Here is a 19,511-nt window from a genome sequence, read left to right on the forward strand (position 1 = left end):
TAATGAATTCATAATTATGTAGAAAATCTGTCATGAACATGAAAGTCTTTTGAGTAATAGTTTAACAGGAGAAATGTTTCGTCATATCACTGGACTGGCACTGCATTTTAATGTCTGATTATACAACAGTTAGATCCAACCGAGTATTCTGTAGAGTAGGCCCACAACATCACTGAGACTTTTCACAATGCGTATCACTCCGCCTCAGCCAGGTGTTGTAATTACTTTAAGTAAACACAACAGCAGACTGACTTTGTACTGATTAATCCAGCTGGTCGTCTACTTCTGAATCATAAAACAGACGCAGATGTTACTCAATGCATGATAAATTGAAACATACAAACAAACAAAGTGGCAAGGTTGATCTAGAATGTTTGAGTTGCAAAAGGTCAGTTTCAGTGAAGATGTGGTCTGGTGGGGCAAAAAATTAGAGACGATCCGACTGTTTCCTTCTCTCTGCTGTTTTTAGATCTGATGTATGAAAGCAATTTTATTCTCAAGTTCAAGAAGACGTACTGAATATCAGCACTGCTGTGATTATCTTCAGCACTTTGGCTGCGGCCTTGTGCCTAATACTGAATCATAGTAGTGCCCTCCCGTGTGATTTTGCTTATTTAACATAAACTTAATTAACACTCGATATGAAGGCATTTCACAAACTTCAGTCACACAACTCTATTGGTTTATAACAGCAGCAAAACATAGTTTCTGTTTTGAATCTAGGCCCACACTTCATCATTCCTCACTCATTTGTTTACATGGAGGAATTAGAGGGAGTGATGAGATCATATCCTGAACCCCCAGTTGCAGCCTGCAGGTGGATGCTGAGGTGATGGTGATGCTGAAAGCAAGAGTGCAGTTTTGGTGCAGGCAGGGCAGAACTGGCAACGACAGAGCAGAAAGACTAGAAATCTTAAGAGCTCCAATAAGGAAGATGTGTTGTCAGGAAACTGTGGAGAATGACACAGGTCAGTGGGAAATCAGTGTATGACTTCATTTATGGTGAAAACTATCCTGCAGAATTATATGAAAGCTTTATTTTAAAAAATAGCAGGGCACTCAGGAGGCATTTCTTACGCCGGAAAAACGCTTTTTGACAAGAACAGAGAGAAAAAATGGTCATGTTTTAAACCTAATGTGTAAAAATAACACAAACACAACTTACAATATCTCTTTTATTTGAAAATATTCATACAAAGCATTTTCCATGAACACAAATATGGAGGATAAACTGCACATTAATGTCCACAGCTACGTCCTATACTGTAACACGCGCAGGAGTTCGGCCACCAGTTTGTCCAAAGTGGTTTTACAATCCATCATAGTTTATAACTCACGGACAGCGAGTAAGAAACATCGGCTACGTATAATATCCTGTGCTCTTAAACATGACTGTAGAAAAATAAAGGCTTGTCTTGAATACATTTGAATGTTCATAATGTACACGTTTTCAAACAGATGCTCTGTGAGCTGTGGTTGTAAAGACTTGAGCTCGTCATCACTTTAACTTCACTCATCCTGCTCTGTTGTATTCAAAACATCTCAACACAACGACACGGCTTCAAGATAAAACTACATAAAACTACCCCCGTCTCGCATGTTGTCTGTCAGGTTTGTGTTTTCTTTGAGGAATAATCTGCATACAATGCTCTTATGTTTCCCGTCAATATCAACACATTTCTCAGATTTCTTTGTTGTTATTCTGACTTTCTGTGCATAATTTAAAAAATGCAAAACATTAGACATAATGCTCCAGTGTAACGACATTACAGCAGGATAGATAGCATGATCACTTCCAATAAATACATTTTTAAATTCTATTTTCCAAATCCAAATTTTACATAGCAGACGTGTGTGAACAGAAAGAAGAAATACACAATCAAAAATTGATTTCCCTTTTTCCTTTACATTTCTTTATGTATAGAGCAGTATATAACTTTGGTGCTAATCTCAACGTCATGGCGGTGTAATACATGAATCATTTTGTTTAACTAAGCCAAGATATTTACTTTTAGAGCCAGAAGTTAGAGAAGTACAAAATGAATCTGTTAAGTCGTATTGAGCCGACATCGATGTTTTACCATTTCCTGTACGTTGTTTTAAATTTGCATTCATAGACTGTATATAACAAAAAGGGGTGTGGCCTCTAGATGTCCAACACAGACTGTATTAAAAGATGAATGACATGGAGCACCAATAGTGGTAATGCACGCGCCCCATTTACGGAATTCTGTAGTCCTCCAAGCGGGCAGTCTGGGTTCAAATCTGACCTGTGGCTACTTTCCTGCATGTCATTCCCCACTCTCTCTCTCTCTCTCTGACTCTATCCACTGTCTTATCTCTAAATAAAGGCTTACAAGCCCACAAATAAACCATACAAAAATATATGAACAACATGACAGCTCCCCAAAAGTGAAGGCAGAATATTTGAAGCCCACTATGTTGACTGGCTGCAGTACGGGTGATAAGCTCCGCCTCCTCCATGTTAACAGATGAGACATGGGTCAAAGTCTTATGATTTTGTCCTGTACATTTGTAAGAAGTGTTGATATATATTTCAAACAGAAATCTGATCCTGATTTCTTTCAAAGGTCAAGAGTCTCATTTATTGAGAATCTTTTCCATGGGAAATGTAAAACAAGCTGTTTCTGCAGAGTGTTGTTGATCTCCTCCTGTGATGCACAGACATTAAGAACACCTACAGTAAAGTAATGCTCTCTCTTTTTGTCTTGTTTGCTTTTGTAGGTTTTAAAGAGGCAACAATATTAAGTTGAGTCTGTTTCATATCCAGCTAAAAACTCTGACAGGGGTTAAACAAAATATGCAACAATATTTCTAGGGTTTGCTTCGGAGCGTGACCTCCTTGATGTTACCAAGTTTCTATCGTTCCAACCCTGGAAAATGTTTTATTCAGTATTTGAAATAAAAGACACTCTGCGTCGGGGAAACACTGAATGATCATTTTTTTAAAGTTCATTTTTCTGTAAAGGCTGATTTTGGCAGGCAAAAATGAGCACTCTAGTTACTAGAACACTTATTGTAAATTACAACTTGACCATGAAACCCCATCCAGCTGTACCTAAAAGTCAGCATGTCCCAGCTCCTCTCCTCTCTACAGCTCAACCCTCTCGGTCACTTCTGTCTCCATGGAAACCAAGATGGAGATGGAGAACAACTCTAGATCTCTGTGGCTACATCCACTTTTTAAATACAGTCCATGAAATACTCAGGGGAAACTGTGTATCTCCCCCTGTAATCATAATAGAAAATGGTAGAAGATCAATACCAAGGCATATTAAAAACACAGCAACTTGAGAGTTGTGGAAGTTTTTCAGGGTCCTGTTAATATTTCTGGTCAATGTCAATCAAAAGTGGAACATATCATGTTTACTACTAAAATAATAAAGCGTGACTTCCTGTATATCTTTGGTTCAGTATCCAGTGTTGCAGTTAAAACATAAAAACGTATTAATATGTCCCATACAGGCTTCTGTGCGGAGCAAAATTAACCCAAAAATAAATATCCTATTTACAATTTCTATTCTGCAGGCAACTTAAAAATTATAACAACTCAAGTGCGGACTTAGCAAAGTCACCAAACTGCAGCTCTGAATAGTGCTCAATATCATAAGAAGCTTTCGCTAATCTGTGAGTCTAAGAGCATTTTATAAAACTGAACCACTGACAGAAGTAAAGCCAAGAAAAGGATTAGGATACTTGATCATATGTATATTGTAGTCTTATCTTTCTCTCCACAAGTCTGCTGCAGAAAAACACTCAGCAATAGGTTTTCAATTCACTAAAAAACCAGGCCTCACTCGTTTCCTTCTGAGCTACATGTTCTGCTCTGAACAGTACTGAAACAATGTGCTTTACATTGAACTCTTTAAGGTAGTTCTTTTTAAAGTAAATATGATGGATGGAGAACATCAATCTGTCTATTCATCTGTGGGGCTTACAGATGTTTGAAAGCCTCCAAATGATCATCCATTTTGAATTAGTATGGCAGGAAGAAATATAGAATACAGCGTTTAAAAGATACGTAATAAAAAAAAACATTAGAAATGCTTTGATAAAGTAGAAAAAGAGGGCAAATGTATGAAAACTATATCCATACACCGTTTGTAATGTATACAGTGCATACAGAATATAAAAGGCTTGAGTATACTTGAAGTAAGGAAACAGTCTGTGTCTGTGGTCTTGCCATGAAAGCGTCAATAAAGTGATTTTTTTTTTTTTTTAATGTAATTTTGCTAAATAGAAGTTGAAGCGTTCCCTTTACAAAAAAAATCAGAAGACCATATGCGATGTCTTAAAGGGACAGTACTTGTCTGTATTTTGCGTTAGACAAGAGATCCGGCTTGGTTCTGTGCAGGCACCATGATGGGCACCCCTCCCATGCGGGCGATGTTGGAGGCGGTGACGGTGGAGGTGGGCAGCGGCGGGGGTATAGGCGTGGTCTGTAGCTGCAGCTGAGGCTGGCTGTAGGTCAGTGGCAGCGCCTGAGCCTGAGGCAGCTGTGCGTAGCGTTCCGGTCTGGGCAGGGAGCTCCCGTTGGTGGTGGCCTCGGAGGGGACGGGCTGATCGCGGGGCAGGGTGGTGTTGTTGTTGTAGCTGTAGTGGGTGGGGGTGGAGGCTCCGTGGTGGCGGGACGGTCTGTAGCCGGCCGTGCTGCCCGTGGCGGTGATGATGGAGGCGGTGTCGGAGGGGGGGCGCTGCGGGTACTGCTGCAGGTGGTGGTGGTTGTTGTGGTGGTGGTGGTGGTGGTGGGGGGGCTCTTTGTGGTGGGGGCTGGAGGCGATGGAGGACAAGGTGCCGTTCTTTGAGATGATGTCGGAGCCCATGCCGCTCTTTGCCCAGGACACACGCTTCGGGGCCTGAGCGTCCTCCCTGCAGGACAAACAAAGACTTTAGAGTGTCCACTTGATCCAGCAGAAGACCGATAATAAATTCAGGACCTAAGGGGTACTAAAACACTCTTTTGTAGTTGTGCTATTAATCACAATATATTTTATCATTGATATATATCCTGCAGCTGTTACCTTTGACTTTATATTAAGACGAACAATGTGTCTCCATCTCCTTCCATTATACAAAAGTGAAGCCAATGTACCCCCGCAATGGAACCAAGACAAGCGTAGAGAGGATGACTGGTTGGACCCTTTTCCCCTAACTGAAGGTCACGTTTAATTTATAGAAAAAACGTCAGATCCCTCAGGCTGGTAAAGTCCACAGCAGAACAGATTGTTGTGTTTGTTGAAGAAGACACTCAATAAAGTTTTTAAACTTATCATTACTTTGTTTTCTCGCTTTTTCTTCCACATTTCCTCCTCTACGCTACTCTACAGGAGCCCATTTGTCAACAGAGCTGTCAATCATGATGCTACATTTGGTCTTTTTTCATTTCAAAGAACTAATTCAAACAAAACTACTCCGAAAAATGAACACTTGGACATAAATCAGCATTATACAAACTATCAAAAACTACCACGACAGAATCTGAATTTATTTGAAGTGTATTTTCACTTCATAGATTGACCCATGTCCCATCTGTTAACATGGAGAAGGCGGGGTTTATGAACTATACTGCAATCAGTCCGCAGGGGGGGCTCTAAATATTTTTGGCTTCAATCAACTTCAACATCACTTGAAGTTGAGAGAATATCTGCAAATTTGGCAACACCCATTTGCCCATATAAGAAACAATGACATCATTTTGTTATCCCTAATTTATTTGAGTGGTACACACACTGCAGGAATACATTCTGTGATAGTCCATTGGACCATATGGTAACTGATATGAACTCACTTGATCTCGTTGGCCATGTCGTCTTCGTTGTCTCTGCGCCTCTTCATCAGGAAGAAGAACCAGCCGAGGAGGAGGAGGAAGATGATGCCAGCTATTGAGCCCACTACAGCCCCAACAATCATCCCAACATTGTTGGCTACAGGAAGCAACATGGGACAAAATGTCATTACGTTCATCAAAGCACAAATTAGCCAAATAATGTACATATATTCCCCTCAATCATTTTTCTGTTACACAAATGTCTTCAATGAGTTTGTCATTTCTTAAAACCTGCAAACAATCTTCACAACAAACAACCTCATTCACTAATTGTAAGCATACAAAGTGTTATTGTGCTGCTGTGTGCTACGTACAGGAAGTGATGTCCAGGTTAATGAAGCAGCTCTCTGACCCGGCTGAGTTGCTGGCCGTGCACACGTATTTCCCTGACATGTTGCTGCTCAGGTTGCTCAACCTCAGTGTGCCCATCTTCTCATCTGAAACAGCATCAAATACAGAGGAATAAGGTCATGCATCATGTATACACTCCACTCAATGAGTATTAATTAATTAAGGGAATTTGCAGCTTTTTTTTGCAACTACGCATTGGCTTCATTTTTTCAGCCCTGGATGTTGCTTCTTGGTATTTAGACACAGATGAACATATACGTATATAAGTGGAAAATTCAGATGCTAATTCATCCCTTATTGTTATGATTGAGGACTTTAGGCAGGGAAAAAAACACAGTGTCTATTTTTTGTTAATGACAGAAAATACTTATTAATTTCAAAACACTTCAATTCAAATTAATCAGTTTATTCTCAAGGTAGAACGAAACAACTGCAGCTGGAATATACACCTTTCAACATATTTCTACATTGAAGATACTAGATCAAAATACAGCCTTTAAATCTCATACATGACTATCACAGATATATCCATATTTCCATATATGTTTACCAACAACCTTTAAGCCATATAGCACGCCTTGTTTACTGTATAGTCCTCAAAGGGGGCGGCCCAGGGTTCTCCAGCAGCAAGAGATAGGACATAAATCTGACCTCTAAGTTAATAATAGTGATTGGTTAGTGCGCAGGCTCCACTCACTGAGCATGGGAGAGAAGAAGACCTCTGAGGTGGGACTGGTTTTCCTCCATTTGTACAAAGGAATTGGCTTTCCAGAGCTCGAGTTACAGGTCAGAGTCACGTTTCCCTTCAGCACCGCCTTCCCTGACATAGAGCACTTGGGAACAGCAGGAGGCACTGAGAGAAAAAGACGTTTGTTACATTCTGATATACAGACTAACAGTGCAGTACATTTCTGTATTAGTCCTAGAAACAAGTCTTTCTCACCCTTCACATCCAGAGTGAGTTCGACAGGGGGGAAAGGATTATCAGGGACGATGACCTGGCAGAGGTAGCGTCCTGAGTCGGACTCCTGTGTGTTGTTGATGTACAGCGACACATCACGTGATGGCATGTTGGCTGTAAAACCAACACGGCCTCTAAACTGTGCGCTGCCCACGCTGATGGAGTCTTTGGTGTAGGAGATGATCTGGAAGAGTTAAGAGAGTGAACCTCAGAAACATATAGGAAGTGAATGATGCCAGAGAGCAAAATAAGGAACCAGTTTACTGACATCCATGACGATATGATTGCGTGCTGCAGATATTTCAGATCAGAGAGTCAGATAGATTTTCCATCCTTACATCTATTGCACATAAAATAATAATTATTTTGAATCTGTCAAACATTTGGAGAATGCATGACAGAGTCCACTACATGCAACATAACTTCTACTATACTGATCAAATCTACTGAGAGAAAGTAATCCTCTTTGTGGCTCTTTTTCTTTAACCTCGGGTTAAAAAATCCTTGTTACCAGTTTAATGATGGACTTACTAAAGGCAAAAACTCTTCAGGGAGAAAAAAAACATTACAATGGGTTTGATTTTACATTCTCTATTTGAATATTTGAATAGTTAAAATAGAACGCAGTCAATAAGTGACTCAATGAAGAAAATAAAAGGAACAGGGAAAACTTGACTAAACTCTACTGTGTTAAACCCAACACCAGAAAAATACAGCATACACACAACATCCTCAGATAAACAGAAATACATATTACAGTTAGTAGAGGGTTCATGGCGTGATCGAGCAAAACAAGTCAGTGGAATTGGATGAGGAGAAATAATGCCAGTTGGAGGCAAAAATGAAGGCAGGAGTGTTATATTGTCCCTGTGTTCTGTGTATGATGGGCAGTCAATGGTAAATGGTAAATGGACTTGAGCTCATATCGCACTTTTCTAGTCTTCCGACTACTCAAAGTGCAAAGTCCCATTCACACCCTGATGGTAGTGGTCGCTATGTAGTATGTAGCTATGTAGCTATGTAGTATCATCCATCAGAAGTAACTTATCCCATTCATATACTGCCACCGAAGCAATTTGGGGTTAAGTGTTTTGCCAAAGGACACATTGGACATGTTGCCCAGCTGGGGATCGAACCATCGACCATCGGCCACTTTTGACCTCAGTGATGGGTTGGCTCTTCTTGTTGCCAATCTAGTTTCATGTTTGGGTTGAGGGAAAAAAAAATAATCGTTCCAAGGACAGAACCTTGTGGGACTTCATGATTAAGCTTTGGTGAGCTAGGAGGTCTCATTGTTAACATGCTATGTCAGGTCTGTCCACAAAAGTAGAAGAAAACTACTTTTAAGATTTTTGTTGAATGAAGGTCTGATCGATAATTTCTGATGCATTCCAGGAAGTCAGGAAATCAAAACTCTGAATGGATTTCACGAAACAGTGTCAAACTGAATTGTGGATCAAGTTGAACTTTTTGATCTAGAAAAGATTTTTAGCTGCACTTGCACACAGGTATCTGTTTAAAATGATACGTAAATGGCATCAGATTACCAGGGACCGGAGCCCAGATGTCATAAGAGTGTTTGCTCTGAACATTTTTTTCCTGCATACTCCAAATCCTGCAGATACGTACATGATAGGTCCTATAAACTCAGACTATCAATGTACTACAAAAATACAAATCAGAACACTTCCCATACCAAAGTCCAGTCTCACATCTGTATCCATGTAATGGTCCTTAGTTAAAAAACTAATGAACCTTATTTACTTAATGTTACAAAAGCTGTAACCTTTGTAAGTAATTAACCTAACATATTTGTACAATTTAAAGCTTTTTTGGGGCTATTTAACTGCCTCACATGACTTCAAAAACAGAAGAAAAACTACAATACATTGTCCATAAATGACACTAGAAAGTTTTCTGAAGAGTCATGTAATGAGGCATAGGGCCACTGAACAGCTGTCTGATTTGTCAGTTTGGACTGAGAACGAACAGGAAGTGACTGAGGAGAAGTCTGACTCTTCAATGATTGAACACATCCTGTAGAATAGACTTCAGAAAGTAATTTAAGTTGGAAAAAACACTCAGACAGTTTTTCTTTCCCTTAAAAAAAGTAGTTAGTTTGTCAGGAAAGATTACGTCAAATTAGCTTCTGGACTGAATACCAAGTGGATGTGTGTGTGTGTGTGTTACAGGAACGCACACACACACACACACACACACACACACACACACACACACACACAGCTCTGCAGAGAGTGTTGGATCTTGGTGTGTGTTTGAGGCAGTGGCAGTTTGTTCTTCTTTATTCATCTTTTTTGGCTACAAATGACAGTACAGCACAGTGACGCACCGGATGGCAAAAAAAAAAAAACTCGACTTTTAATCAACGGTGTCTTTCCCAGCTCTCTGCGTTCTCTTTTCCTGTTTTCTGTTTGATTGTGATCCTCTTTTAGGTAGTCCATCTGTACAGCTCAATAATCTGAGCTGAACAGATACGTAAACTGAGTCATGACCACGTTTCTAGATAAAGTGTAAAAAAAACAAAAAAAAACAGAGAGATTTACAGAGCTGGGCTTTTTACTCACAAACCCCTCAGCTTCATTTCACATTTTACCACAAATCATCTAATCAGGATAAATGTTTTTTTTTTCCTATGTTGCATCAAAACACACTGTGAAGGAATGAGAAAACAAAAATGGAAATAGGTGTATATAAAAAAAAGGAATCCTGTTACATGGCACCTCCTTGACTCCATACATTACATCATTCTATGCTAAGTGTGTATCAGAGCAATGCAGAAATAAGACAGTGCTTGTATGAAAAGCTTTAAGCCTTTTTTGTCTTGGATTATTTTCTCAGGGTTTACAAAGGTAGAGATTAACAGTATAAAATCAGACAAACACCCTTTGAAGCTGTAATCCCAGATATCATACCCACAGTAGGATCAGTACAGAAAGTTCATGGCTCCACTGTAGATACTGTTTGTAAAATGGAACAAGATGTCAATCACTTCATTTTTTTTCTATTGGTTATGCAGTCTCCCAGGTTTTTCTTACCAGCTGTGTGTTGTCGGTGACAAAGTTCCAGAGGATGGTGTTGGTGCTCAGGTCTCCGCTCGACACAGGACTGTAGGACGCCCTCAGCACCACCATCTGACCTTTGATCACATCCATACTGGTCTCAGGCATCGTGATCTGAGCCCATACGCCTACACAAAGGAAGAAGAAGAAGAAGAAGAAGAAGAGAAAGACAATGTATCAGCATTCTGCACAACTTGATGAAAAGTCGACTGATTCTGAATCTAATGACAGAGTTTTGTAAACCCGAGTCTGAGTGTCAGATTTCCATCACACTTGATGAGTCAAAGGTCATCAGGGTACACTGCAGGCTACGGAAGCCTTAAGCAGACATTGATCCATTTGATTTGACTCCATGTTTCATAATGAGTACATATCAGCTGTTTTTTACAAGATCTCCAGCATTGTTATCACGAGATTACAAGATAGATACATCGAGATGAAAAATCAAATTAACCTCCGAACTACGAGAAAACCAGCATTGTAATCCCAAGATAACGAGATACATAAGTAGAGATCTCCAGAAAACAACTGAAGCGTTCTTGATTTCTCTAGAATACAAAGCTAAATTAAATATTTGGAAGCTGCTAGACTCTAATTACACAAGTATGTACGTTTACCCATTTATGCTACGTATATGCATATAACTCTGTGCAGGCTGGGTACTTATGACCTGCAAACATAACAGCACACAAAGCCTGCAAGCATACGACATGATGTAGGACGAGAAGTTACAGAGGTATCATCCTTATGATGTTTTAGTGTTTCTCACTTGTACATTGTAAGGTAATAAGTGGAAAAAAACTGTAAAACTTCTACTTAATACATCAACATCTGGATTCCAGGTTGGACTATAAATTAATTAAGACTATATAAACAAAAAAAATAGACTTGTTTATCCAAACAGACATCTAAGAAGAGGTTGTTATAAATCTGGATACAAACTTAAACATTTTGTTGATACATAATACAGAATTGAATGTAGTGCGCAACTATGGCCAGAGGGGGGCAGCAGAGAATAAAACACATCTGCTTTTCACAGTCACAAAGATTAAATGTCCCTACTACATGTTTTTTTTTTCTGTTAATAAAAGAAATGTTTTAGTTGATTTCCCTTTTGAACAGTATCTAACATATCACAGGTCAGTAAAAGTTCAGCTGAGAGAACATGTCAGTCTGACACTGTGTGAACGCTCACAGGCTGACTCTGCCTCCGTCATGTTTACTGTAAATAAAGGTTTGACTTTCTCATTTGGTGGGAAATTATTTCACTCTGGTTGTGAGTCAACAAAAGTGTACGCCTTCCCTTTAAGATGACTAAGACTGAGAAAGGAAAACAGAAAACAAATACAGGAGGAAAAAGAGACACCAAATAAAGATGGTTGTTTCTGTTTGTATTTGATCCACTCTGCTCTTTTCACATACTTCTCGACCTGCTCTTCTCTTTCTCAGAGGATTCACCTCTCAGATAGACAAGATTAATACATCATAGTCAAACCTTTAGATAAGGTGGACCTAATTTATATCAATTTTGCCGAGCCTGAAGACAATGATGTCTCTTTTTTAATCTAAAGAGCTTTTATGATTAATAAAGAAAATAATAATAAAACACTTTAGAAAACAAAAAAAGGTAAAAAATCTGGAAACAACTGGCATTTTTTATCATTCTTACTCAGTGCTGGGAATTTAAAAAAAACATGTTCCATTTATGTTGACGTCTTTTAGTTTAAAATATGAAAACAGTGTCAATAACAGAGGAAAAGAACATGTGATTCTCTGCCTTCGACTCGACCAGATGTCCAAAAGAAAAGGATTGTGACATCCTAAAAGCAGGTTTCCCTCTCCATCAGTGTCACCTCACATAGCCTCCTCCCTCGTCTTCTCTTGTGCTGCCCCATCTTTAATCTTCCAAACCTCCATTCACCTTCTTATTCTTTTTTAACAAATCCACCATTAAGGAAAAGTGCACCCAGGTCAATTTAAATCAGTGTCACCTGCCGCTTTTGTGTTCATCAGAAAGCAGACGATGTAGAGATGTGGCAGGTGTCGGGCACATTCTGAAAAATTGATTACACATCTGTGTGTGTGTGTGTGTGTGTGTGTGTGTGTGTGTGTGTGTGTGTGTGTGTGTGTGTGTGTGTGTGTGTGTGTGTGTGTGTGTTTGTTTGTTTGTGTGATTGACACAAGCTTTATGTAAAAACGCAAAGAGACGGAAATGTCACAAATCTTCATCAAAGCATAGAGATCAGAGCCACACACATTGACCATGCACTCTGTGTTTAATGACTGTTGTGCAGCAGGGAAAACAAGACTCATCTACTAATTAGTACCCCTGTTTGGTGTCACACTTGTCACTAACAAGAACATCCCTCCATGCACAGGAAGTGATGCAATCCAATGTAAAGCCCAGTCTGAGAGCGTGCAGTGTTTTCTTGTCCGGAATAATCGGAGAAACCTCCTCACTTCCTCTGCTACAGCTCCTCACTACAAAGAACCAAACTCGCTCGTCTGATGTCACGGTACATGACTTTTTGGGTATTGAAGTCCTCAGAATTCAAATAGTTAGCCTCAGGCTTTCTGTCACTTTAGGGCCACCATCTTACAAAGTGTGCAAGTGCTGCTTCAAAGTCACAAAGAAAACGTGTTTGAGAGAGTTTTGCTTTTTTTTCAAAATCTGTTCTCTCCTGTGAGACAGAATATAAAGTGGTGATAGTGAAAATGGTGAGCAGGTGGGAAATAAGTGGTAGAAAGATAGAAACTGGTGTGTGTGTGTGTGTGTGTGTGTGTGTGTGGGGCAATTGTGAGAAACTTTTGTTCGTCTTTTTTGGCGCCCCCTCTGGACAAAATAGTACATCTCAGTGTTTTTATTAATCTTGTCCTGTACAAGTTGTGATTTATCATTAAAAAACATGTAATATTCCTGATTGTCTGGTTCAATTTTATCGCTGATATGGAGCTATCAGTGTTAACTTCCATCTGTTGAATATTCACCTTAAAGACTCCTCACAGTCGCTTTAAAAAAAAGATTAAAAGATTTTGATTATTTGAGTTTTTATGTCCACTTCCTGTTACAGTGAAGTGCTTTATTTTCAGAGATTTCTTTTAAATTGTAAGCATACACTATAGATGTAGACGATCATTTTTCAGATTCATGTTAAAGGTTTAGTGTCTATCTGGTTTGTTTGGTGGTTTTAAGTGGAGAAGAGATTGACAGACAATATGCCTAACCTGCTTTAATATCTATTTAACTCTGATTGGAACACAATGCTTTGTTGACGCAGACCTTAGAGGAGTAACTGAAACCATTATCTTGTTAGTAAAATGTTAAATCAAGTGGGAAGAAGGGTCCTTTTCACAAAGACTTCTACATATATCAGACTGCCCCCCTGCTGGCCATAGGAAAAATAATTCAGGTACTACACATGACTTCACAAAAGTCCCACTTTTTAAACCAGGCAGCATGTCCATGTCTTATACAGTCTTTGATATAAACTGTATTTCGGCCTCTTCAGAGCAGGGGAAACAAGCTGAGAACACAAAGACCATTGTTAGCCCTTATAACGTCTTTTCAGAAACCAATGGGTGACTCGAAACAATCAGAGGAAAGTCATCCTGGCTGTATCTTAGTACAGAGGACGGATAGCTTTGCATCAGTTTTTCCACTTGGGAAGAAATACTTTCCAAAATGCTAAACTATTCCTTTAAGTTTCTTAGTGTGGTCTGAAGGAATAAGGAGAGTGTCTTGTTTCTGATGAGTTCTGCATTAGTATTTCGCTTACTCACTATTTTGTTAAATCAAATCCTGTATTTCATCTCCAGGTGTTTTTTTTTGTTCTCTAACGTGCATACACGACTCCAGACAGACACATTTTATTTGGAAAAATGGGCCAAATCTTCATCCCCTCATTAGTGTGGCTGATCACTCTGGCACATTTTTCCCCCTCATAAGAATGTTGCCAAGTGCTGCTTTAAGATTTCCTGACAGAAATCCTCCCCTGACTCAGACGAGGATGCACACCACCGGGGGGGAAAAGATGAATGGATGAATGGAAAGATGGAAAATGGAGGAATGAATAGAAAAAATGAACAAGGGCACGGGGGCTCTTTACTCTTAATTTGGCGGTTGATGCTTAATCTTCCCTCTGTGGCAGGTCTGAGATCAGCTCTGCAGGCTTCATGGAGACTGTCTTTAAATACTCCGTGGTGACTGATGGAGGGGCAGATGGAGAGAGAGAGCGTGCAGTGTGAAGAGAAAAGAGAGAGTAATGAGGTCTGGATGGCTCTCACTGCAGATAATGGGGGTATTTCACTAAGTCTGATTTAACAAGGTGTTTCATGGCGACACGGACAACTTCTTATTCAGGTTTTATTCATTCTGTAGACGAGTGTGCACATGTGAAGGACTTTATGGTGTTTAGATGAGGATATCTGGAAGCATGATAGCAGGCATCAAGCAGGGGTTTCCTAACATGTGTGAACCATGGCACGTTAATAGGATTTTATTTGTTTAAGATGTTACACTATATCAACATTAGCATAAATTCTGCATCAGAAAAAGAGAAGCGATCGTCTGAATATATACAGCTATTTCTTTTACACGGTCTCCATTTATGCCTGCAAATGGCTAAATATGTTCAAAACATATTAGAGTAGGACAGAGAATAGAAAATACTTGATTGTCTTTTGCATGCAAAAGGTAGAAATGTGCCTGTGTCTTGCATGTGCACATATGTGACATATAAGAAGGGGGAGGGGATGTTCAATTGTTTTCATTTGGTTGTTGAGACATGCTGGACACATATAGGCCAAAGTACACGCACAGGCTCAAACAGGATCCTACGGACATGCACAAATAGAGAAATGTCAGAGCGAGGGGAGTGCACATGAAAGAGTGCCCGAGCAATTGAGGTGCCTCCCTTATATATAAGAGACAAAGCTGTTCAATGGATTTCATCAAAGCCACCAAACTCTGTTGACAAAAAGAGCAATTTTACCTCACAGGACAAAGTGGTGTTCGGTCTATTGCTGATTCAATCAGTGAAGGTTTTCTGGTAAATGTGTTACCTTAGAGTTTTAAATTACCAGCCCAAAAAAAACACACAATACAATAATAATAAAAAAGTGCCAAAAACATTTGTGAAGAAAACCCTGAAATAATTGGAGCAGCAGTAGACGAGCACCTGTGATGATCTGCGGGATAAAATTGTTTTTTTGTCAGGTAGCTCCAGAAAAAATTTGAACCTACAAGTCATTTACACGCCTAAAAAATGTTAAGTAAAGGGCCATTTTCAGAAGCACCAGGAGTGCACATGCACTGATAGGACATGAGCTAATAAATCAGTGTGGAAAAAAAACGAGATGATGCCGACACGTGACTCGCTGGTTGAGTGTTGAACCTCAGAGCCAAGTGTGTGTTTAGTACACACGAGTTGGTTGGCGGTTCTCTGAGCACCATGGAGGCACAACAGAGACAGTTTTTCCCCTTGATGAACAGTTTGTTGTGTGTGTGTGTGTGTTTGTGTTTGTGTATTTGCAAATCTCCTAATTACAGGAAACACTTCAGATTGAGCCTGTTTACTTGTGCAGAGCTCGCTGCAGATGAATCAGAATACAAGCGACCTTTGATGGGCGTGACCTTAACTAGCGTGTTTCAAGCTGAAAAAGACGGGCGGGGTGGGAGGGTCACTTCCTCAGAGAGTGTTATCAGCTACTTTGAGTAAACTGCTAAAGCGAGTGTGGGGAGGAGAAAATGCTCTACGATTTAATAATTTCAACTATTTTCTATATTTCAAGAAGGAGCTGTAGAGAAATCTACCTCTTATCCAGTCCCATTAAAGATTGAGCGTAAAGAGCCGAGAGGCTGACAGGATGAGGAACAGAGTGATGAAAGGGGGAGAGGAGGGGAACGATGATATCATCTGATGATCAGCGGGGAGAAGTAGCTCAGTGTTCAAAGATGTCCCCATCCTCGTCCTCTCTCTGGAGGCCGGGTGGAGACATGACACTGTCCTCTCTCTGTGTGAGATAAACCTCCAGGGCTATACTCATGGGAACGGCTTATCCCAACTTCACCAGATCTGACTTCTGATCGGTGGCTCTTCTGTCATCAAAAGTAGGTTAAAGTATGTGTGAGTTCCTGTGTGGAGTTCAACCAAATACGTTGAGTATTTGTTGAAAGTAGTAAAGTGAATGTCTACATAAAGAAGTATTTGCCAATACACCACAAAGCTGACATTATCCTGAGGCAATATAGATTATAGTCTATAATATAGTGTCTATGTTGTCTATAAATTAGGGCGGCACAATCACAACTACACATCTAACCTTTATATATAGAGCACTTTTCAAAATGAAGTTACAAAGGTTTTTAGGACAGCTGTTATGATACATCCACACATTGCACATGTTAAGTGAATCACTTTGAACATAAGCTCTGCTGTGTTTGAGAAGTTGGAAGTGGAAACTAGGGATGTGCATATTAGTCGACTGAATATACATTTTATAAATGTTCACCCTAAGTAGACAACGAGAAGCTATTCTTCCTGTGGTCCGCAGTTTACAATGTGACAATACATTTTTCAAATTCATATTTTAATACGGAGGTCAAGCATTATATCAGATGTGCGGACGTGGACACGACAGCATGTCCCTTTATTTATTTTTTCCAGAGTCCGCTTGTCTTTCAAACCAAGCATGCCTCATAATTACGTAAAGCCGTACATGTGCTGTATTGCAAGGTTATGTACAAGAAATGACCGTGCTCAGGCCCGGTTAGTCCTGGAGCGGTGTGGGCTCTGGCCGGCTGCGGAATGGGGAGGGGGGACAATCGTGCTTAAGCACGGAACATCTTTGCTAGTGGTAGTGCGCCCTCAAATTAAACGTAACGTGTGATGGACTTCTTTCTATAATCCAATGCTAAAATAAATAGTTAATAAATAAATGGCAATGTCTCATTATCATAAAAGAAGAAATGAAAATGACAGATCATTATAGATTATGAAGGAAATATTACGACCCTGTCCGTCAAAATGACAGACAACAAGAAAGTCTAGCGCAACCTCTGCTACAAACAGTATCCAGATAGTTATATATTCAATCTTAGATACATGTTATGTGGTTATGTGTTTTAACCACTAGTTTAACCTTTATTCATCCTACAGTGGAGAAATTCACAAATGCTGAATGTACTCTTGAGACTTATTACATGGCCACTCTGGCGCTCCTCTGGGATATGAACCGGGACCTCTTGCAAAGCGAGAGACCAACGAGCCTCATCAAGTCCAGGATTTTAAATGCAACACTTTCCCCTTTGCAGCCACTCGCAGAATATAAATGTACACTACTCCTTTTATGTTTTTATTCTGTAGTTAAGGATTCACATTAACAGAAATCTCAGCACTGAATTATTTAGTGTAACACCACACATCACACTTCAACAGCTACAGAAAGAGATGATTTCACTTTCACCTCTTTTCTTTTAACCCTTTAATATGTATGCATACAGTGTATGAATATTTAACAGCACACATTAAGTACAAACTGACCAACAAAGACTGCTCAAGGGAATTATTCAATGAACAGTAGAAGAGGAAAGTCATCATTTAGGGCAAATATCAAAAAGGTTGTTGATTGAATGCATGGTGCTCATTTTGCACTCGACTAAAAATAAAGATTTTTTTGGGACATATGACATTTCTCATTGAAACCACTTAGTGGAGCGACTTGGTTTATTGTCCTTGTTTCAAGGAGTTTAGCAGTTGTTCAGTGAGACAGAAGAGATGAGATTCTCAGGCTGGTGTTGCAGAGTGGGTTAGTTCCGCTGTGATTCACAGTCTTTTTTTTTGTTAAGAGCGACATTAGCGGCACAGTTAAACACAGACAGAACAAAAGCATTTAATGATGAATTATAGATAAGAGAAAAGTGACAGGAGGGGAAGACGGACACACAGATGATGTCGCAGTCTGCAGCTAAAAAAACCTGTGCTGTATATCAGTCAGTGCAAAGAGTTTCTGGAGTTCAAGCCTAAAAATGTCTTTCTGTCAGATTGTTCTGGAGTTAAAGAGCAAACTGAAGGACGACTTTTGAAAACACAACCATGGTCTGACAAAGAACAAGGTTTGGATAATCTATAATGGGGTTCAGGTGCAATAATGACCCACCTTTTCTTCCAAATAGTAGCAATCTTTGACTTACTACTAGGGCTGGGCATCTTTGGGTGTGTCACGATTCGATTTCAATTATTTGGGTCACGATTCGATTCAGAATCTATATTCGATTCATAACGACTCATGATTAAAAGTTTGTTTTTGAATTCGTACATACTTCAGGATCTACTCCAGTCGTCTGTGAGACTGGCTGAATTTCTTGCTGCTGCATTTGGCATTCTACTGAGTTAAAGAACTAGCCTTAGCACTGAGCAGGGAGTGACTGATTAGCCAAAAAAAAATGAAGTAATGAATCTATTTAAAATCCCAGAAGATAAGAATCTCGATTTTCCCCCACCTCTAATGGCTACCAATTTAGAAGGAAGACAACAGACTAATGCTTTGGTTGCCAATTAAATTAATTTTGGAGCCAAAATGAAAATAGACCTTCCATTTGGCTTTTCTACCAATGAAGACCATTTTGCCTTACAGTGTAATGATCCATCAATCTTGATCGAAGAATTGATGCAATTAATCATTATCATTGACGTAGAGTAAAAACATCAATCCATAAATACATTTCCATTATATTGCTTTATTTTCAAAATTCCCATGGCATGAAATCATGTTAGGGTTAACCATCTTTGTAATGCTCTTATTATCTTAAACCTGCATGTCTCAAACCCACTGTATAGGAACTTTAATCAAATCATATTTTCAAGATTGTTTTATCAGCAAATATTGAATTATGGTCCCAACAATCTATCCTTTATTGTCTCATGACGACACGTGAGAGTCATCCCCGTGACTCTAAGAAGGTACCAAAAGCTTCTCAACGATTCACTTTGTTGAAGAATGTTTTATTTTATTAAACTCTGTCCAACAATAGTGCAAACCACCGTCTGCGTGGCTGTGACGCTCTGCTCCACGTGCTGCAGACAGTGATTGGATTTTAAGTGTGAGGACAGATTGCACAAAGCTGGACCAGCTACATGATGACATCACTGCTCAATCACCCCAAGCATTTCTTCCGTATTTCCGTATATGTTCTATTGAAAAACAGTTTTCACAAAGTAGTGCCTCCAGAAATAGTTCACACTCATTGGATTAAACACACTGTTATGCTTAG

The 19,511-nt window shown here is 39.5% G+C and overlaps 1 protein-coding gene across 1 annotated transcript in view; it reads right to left on the reverse strand.

Moving 5' to 3' along the window:
* Positions 1–1,161: 1,161 nt before the first annotated feature.
* esama (endothelial cell adhesion molecule a) overlaps positions 1,162–19,511 on the reverse strand; it is a 78,663-nt gene continuing 60,313 nt past the window's right edge. The window contains exons 2-7 of the mRNA XM_061056032.1: positions 10,217–10,368; positions 7,143–7,344; positions 6,897–7,052; positions 6,163–6,285; positions 5,810–5,945; positions 1,162–4,890 (exon numbers count right to left, since the gene is read on the reverse strand). Of these exons, the coding sequence (XP_060912015.1) occupies positions 4,344–4,890; positions 5,810–5,945; positions 6,163–6,285; positions 6,897–7,052; positions 7,143–7,344; positions 10,217–10,368 (1,316 nt within the window). The 3' untranslated portion in view covers positions 1,162–4,343. The remainder of the gene's footprint in view (positions 4,891–5,809; positions 5,946–6,162; positions 6,286–6,896; positions 7,053–7,142; positions 7,345–10,216; positions 10,369–19,511) is intronic.

Source organism: Labrus mixtus, chromosome 14, assembly GCF_963584025.1.
Source record: "Labrus mixtus chromosome 14, fLabMix1.1, whole genome shotgun sequence".
NCBI classification, from domain to species: domain Eukaryota; kingdom Metazoa; phylum Chordata; class Actinopteri; order Labriformes; family Labridae; genus Labrus; species Labrus mixtus.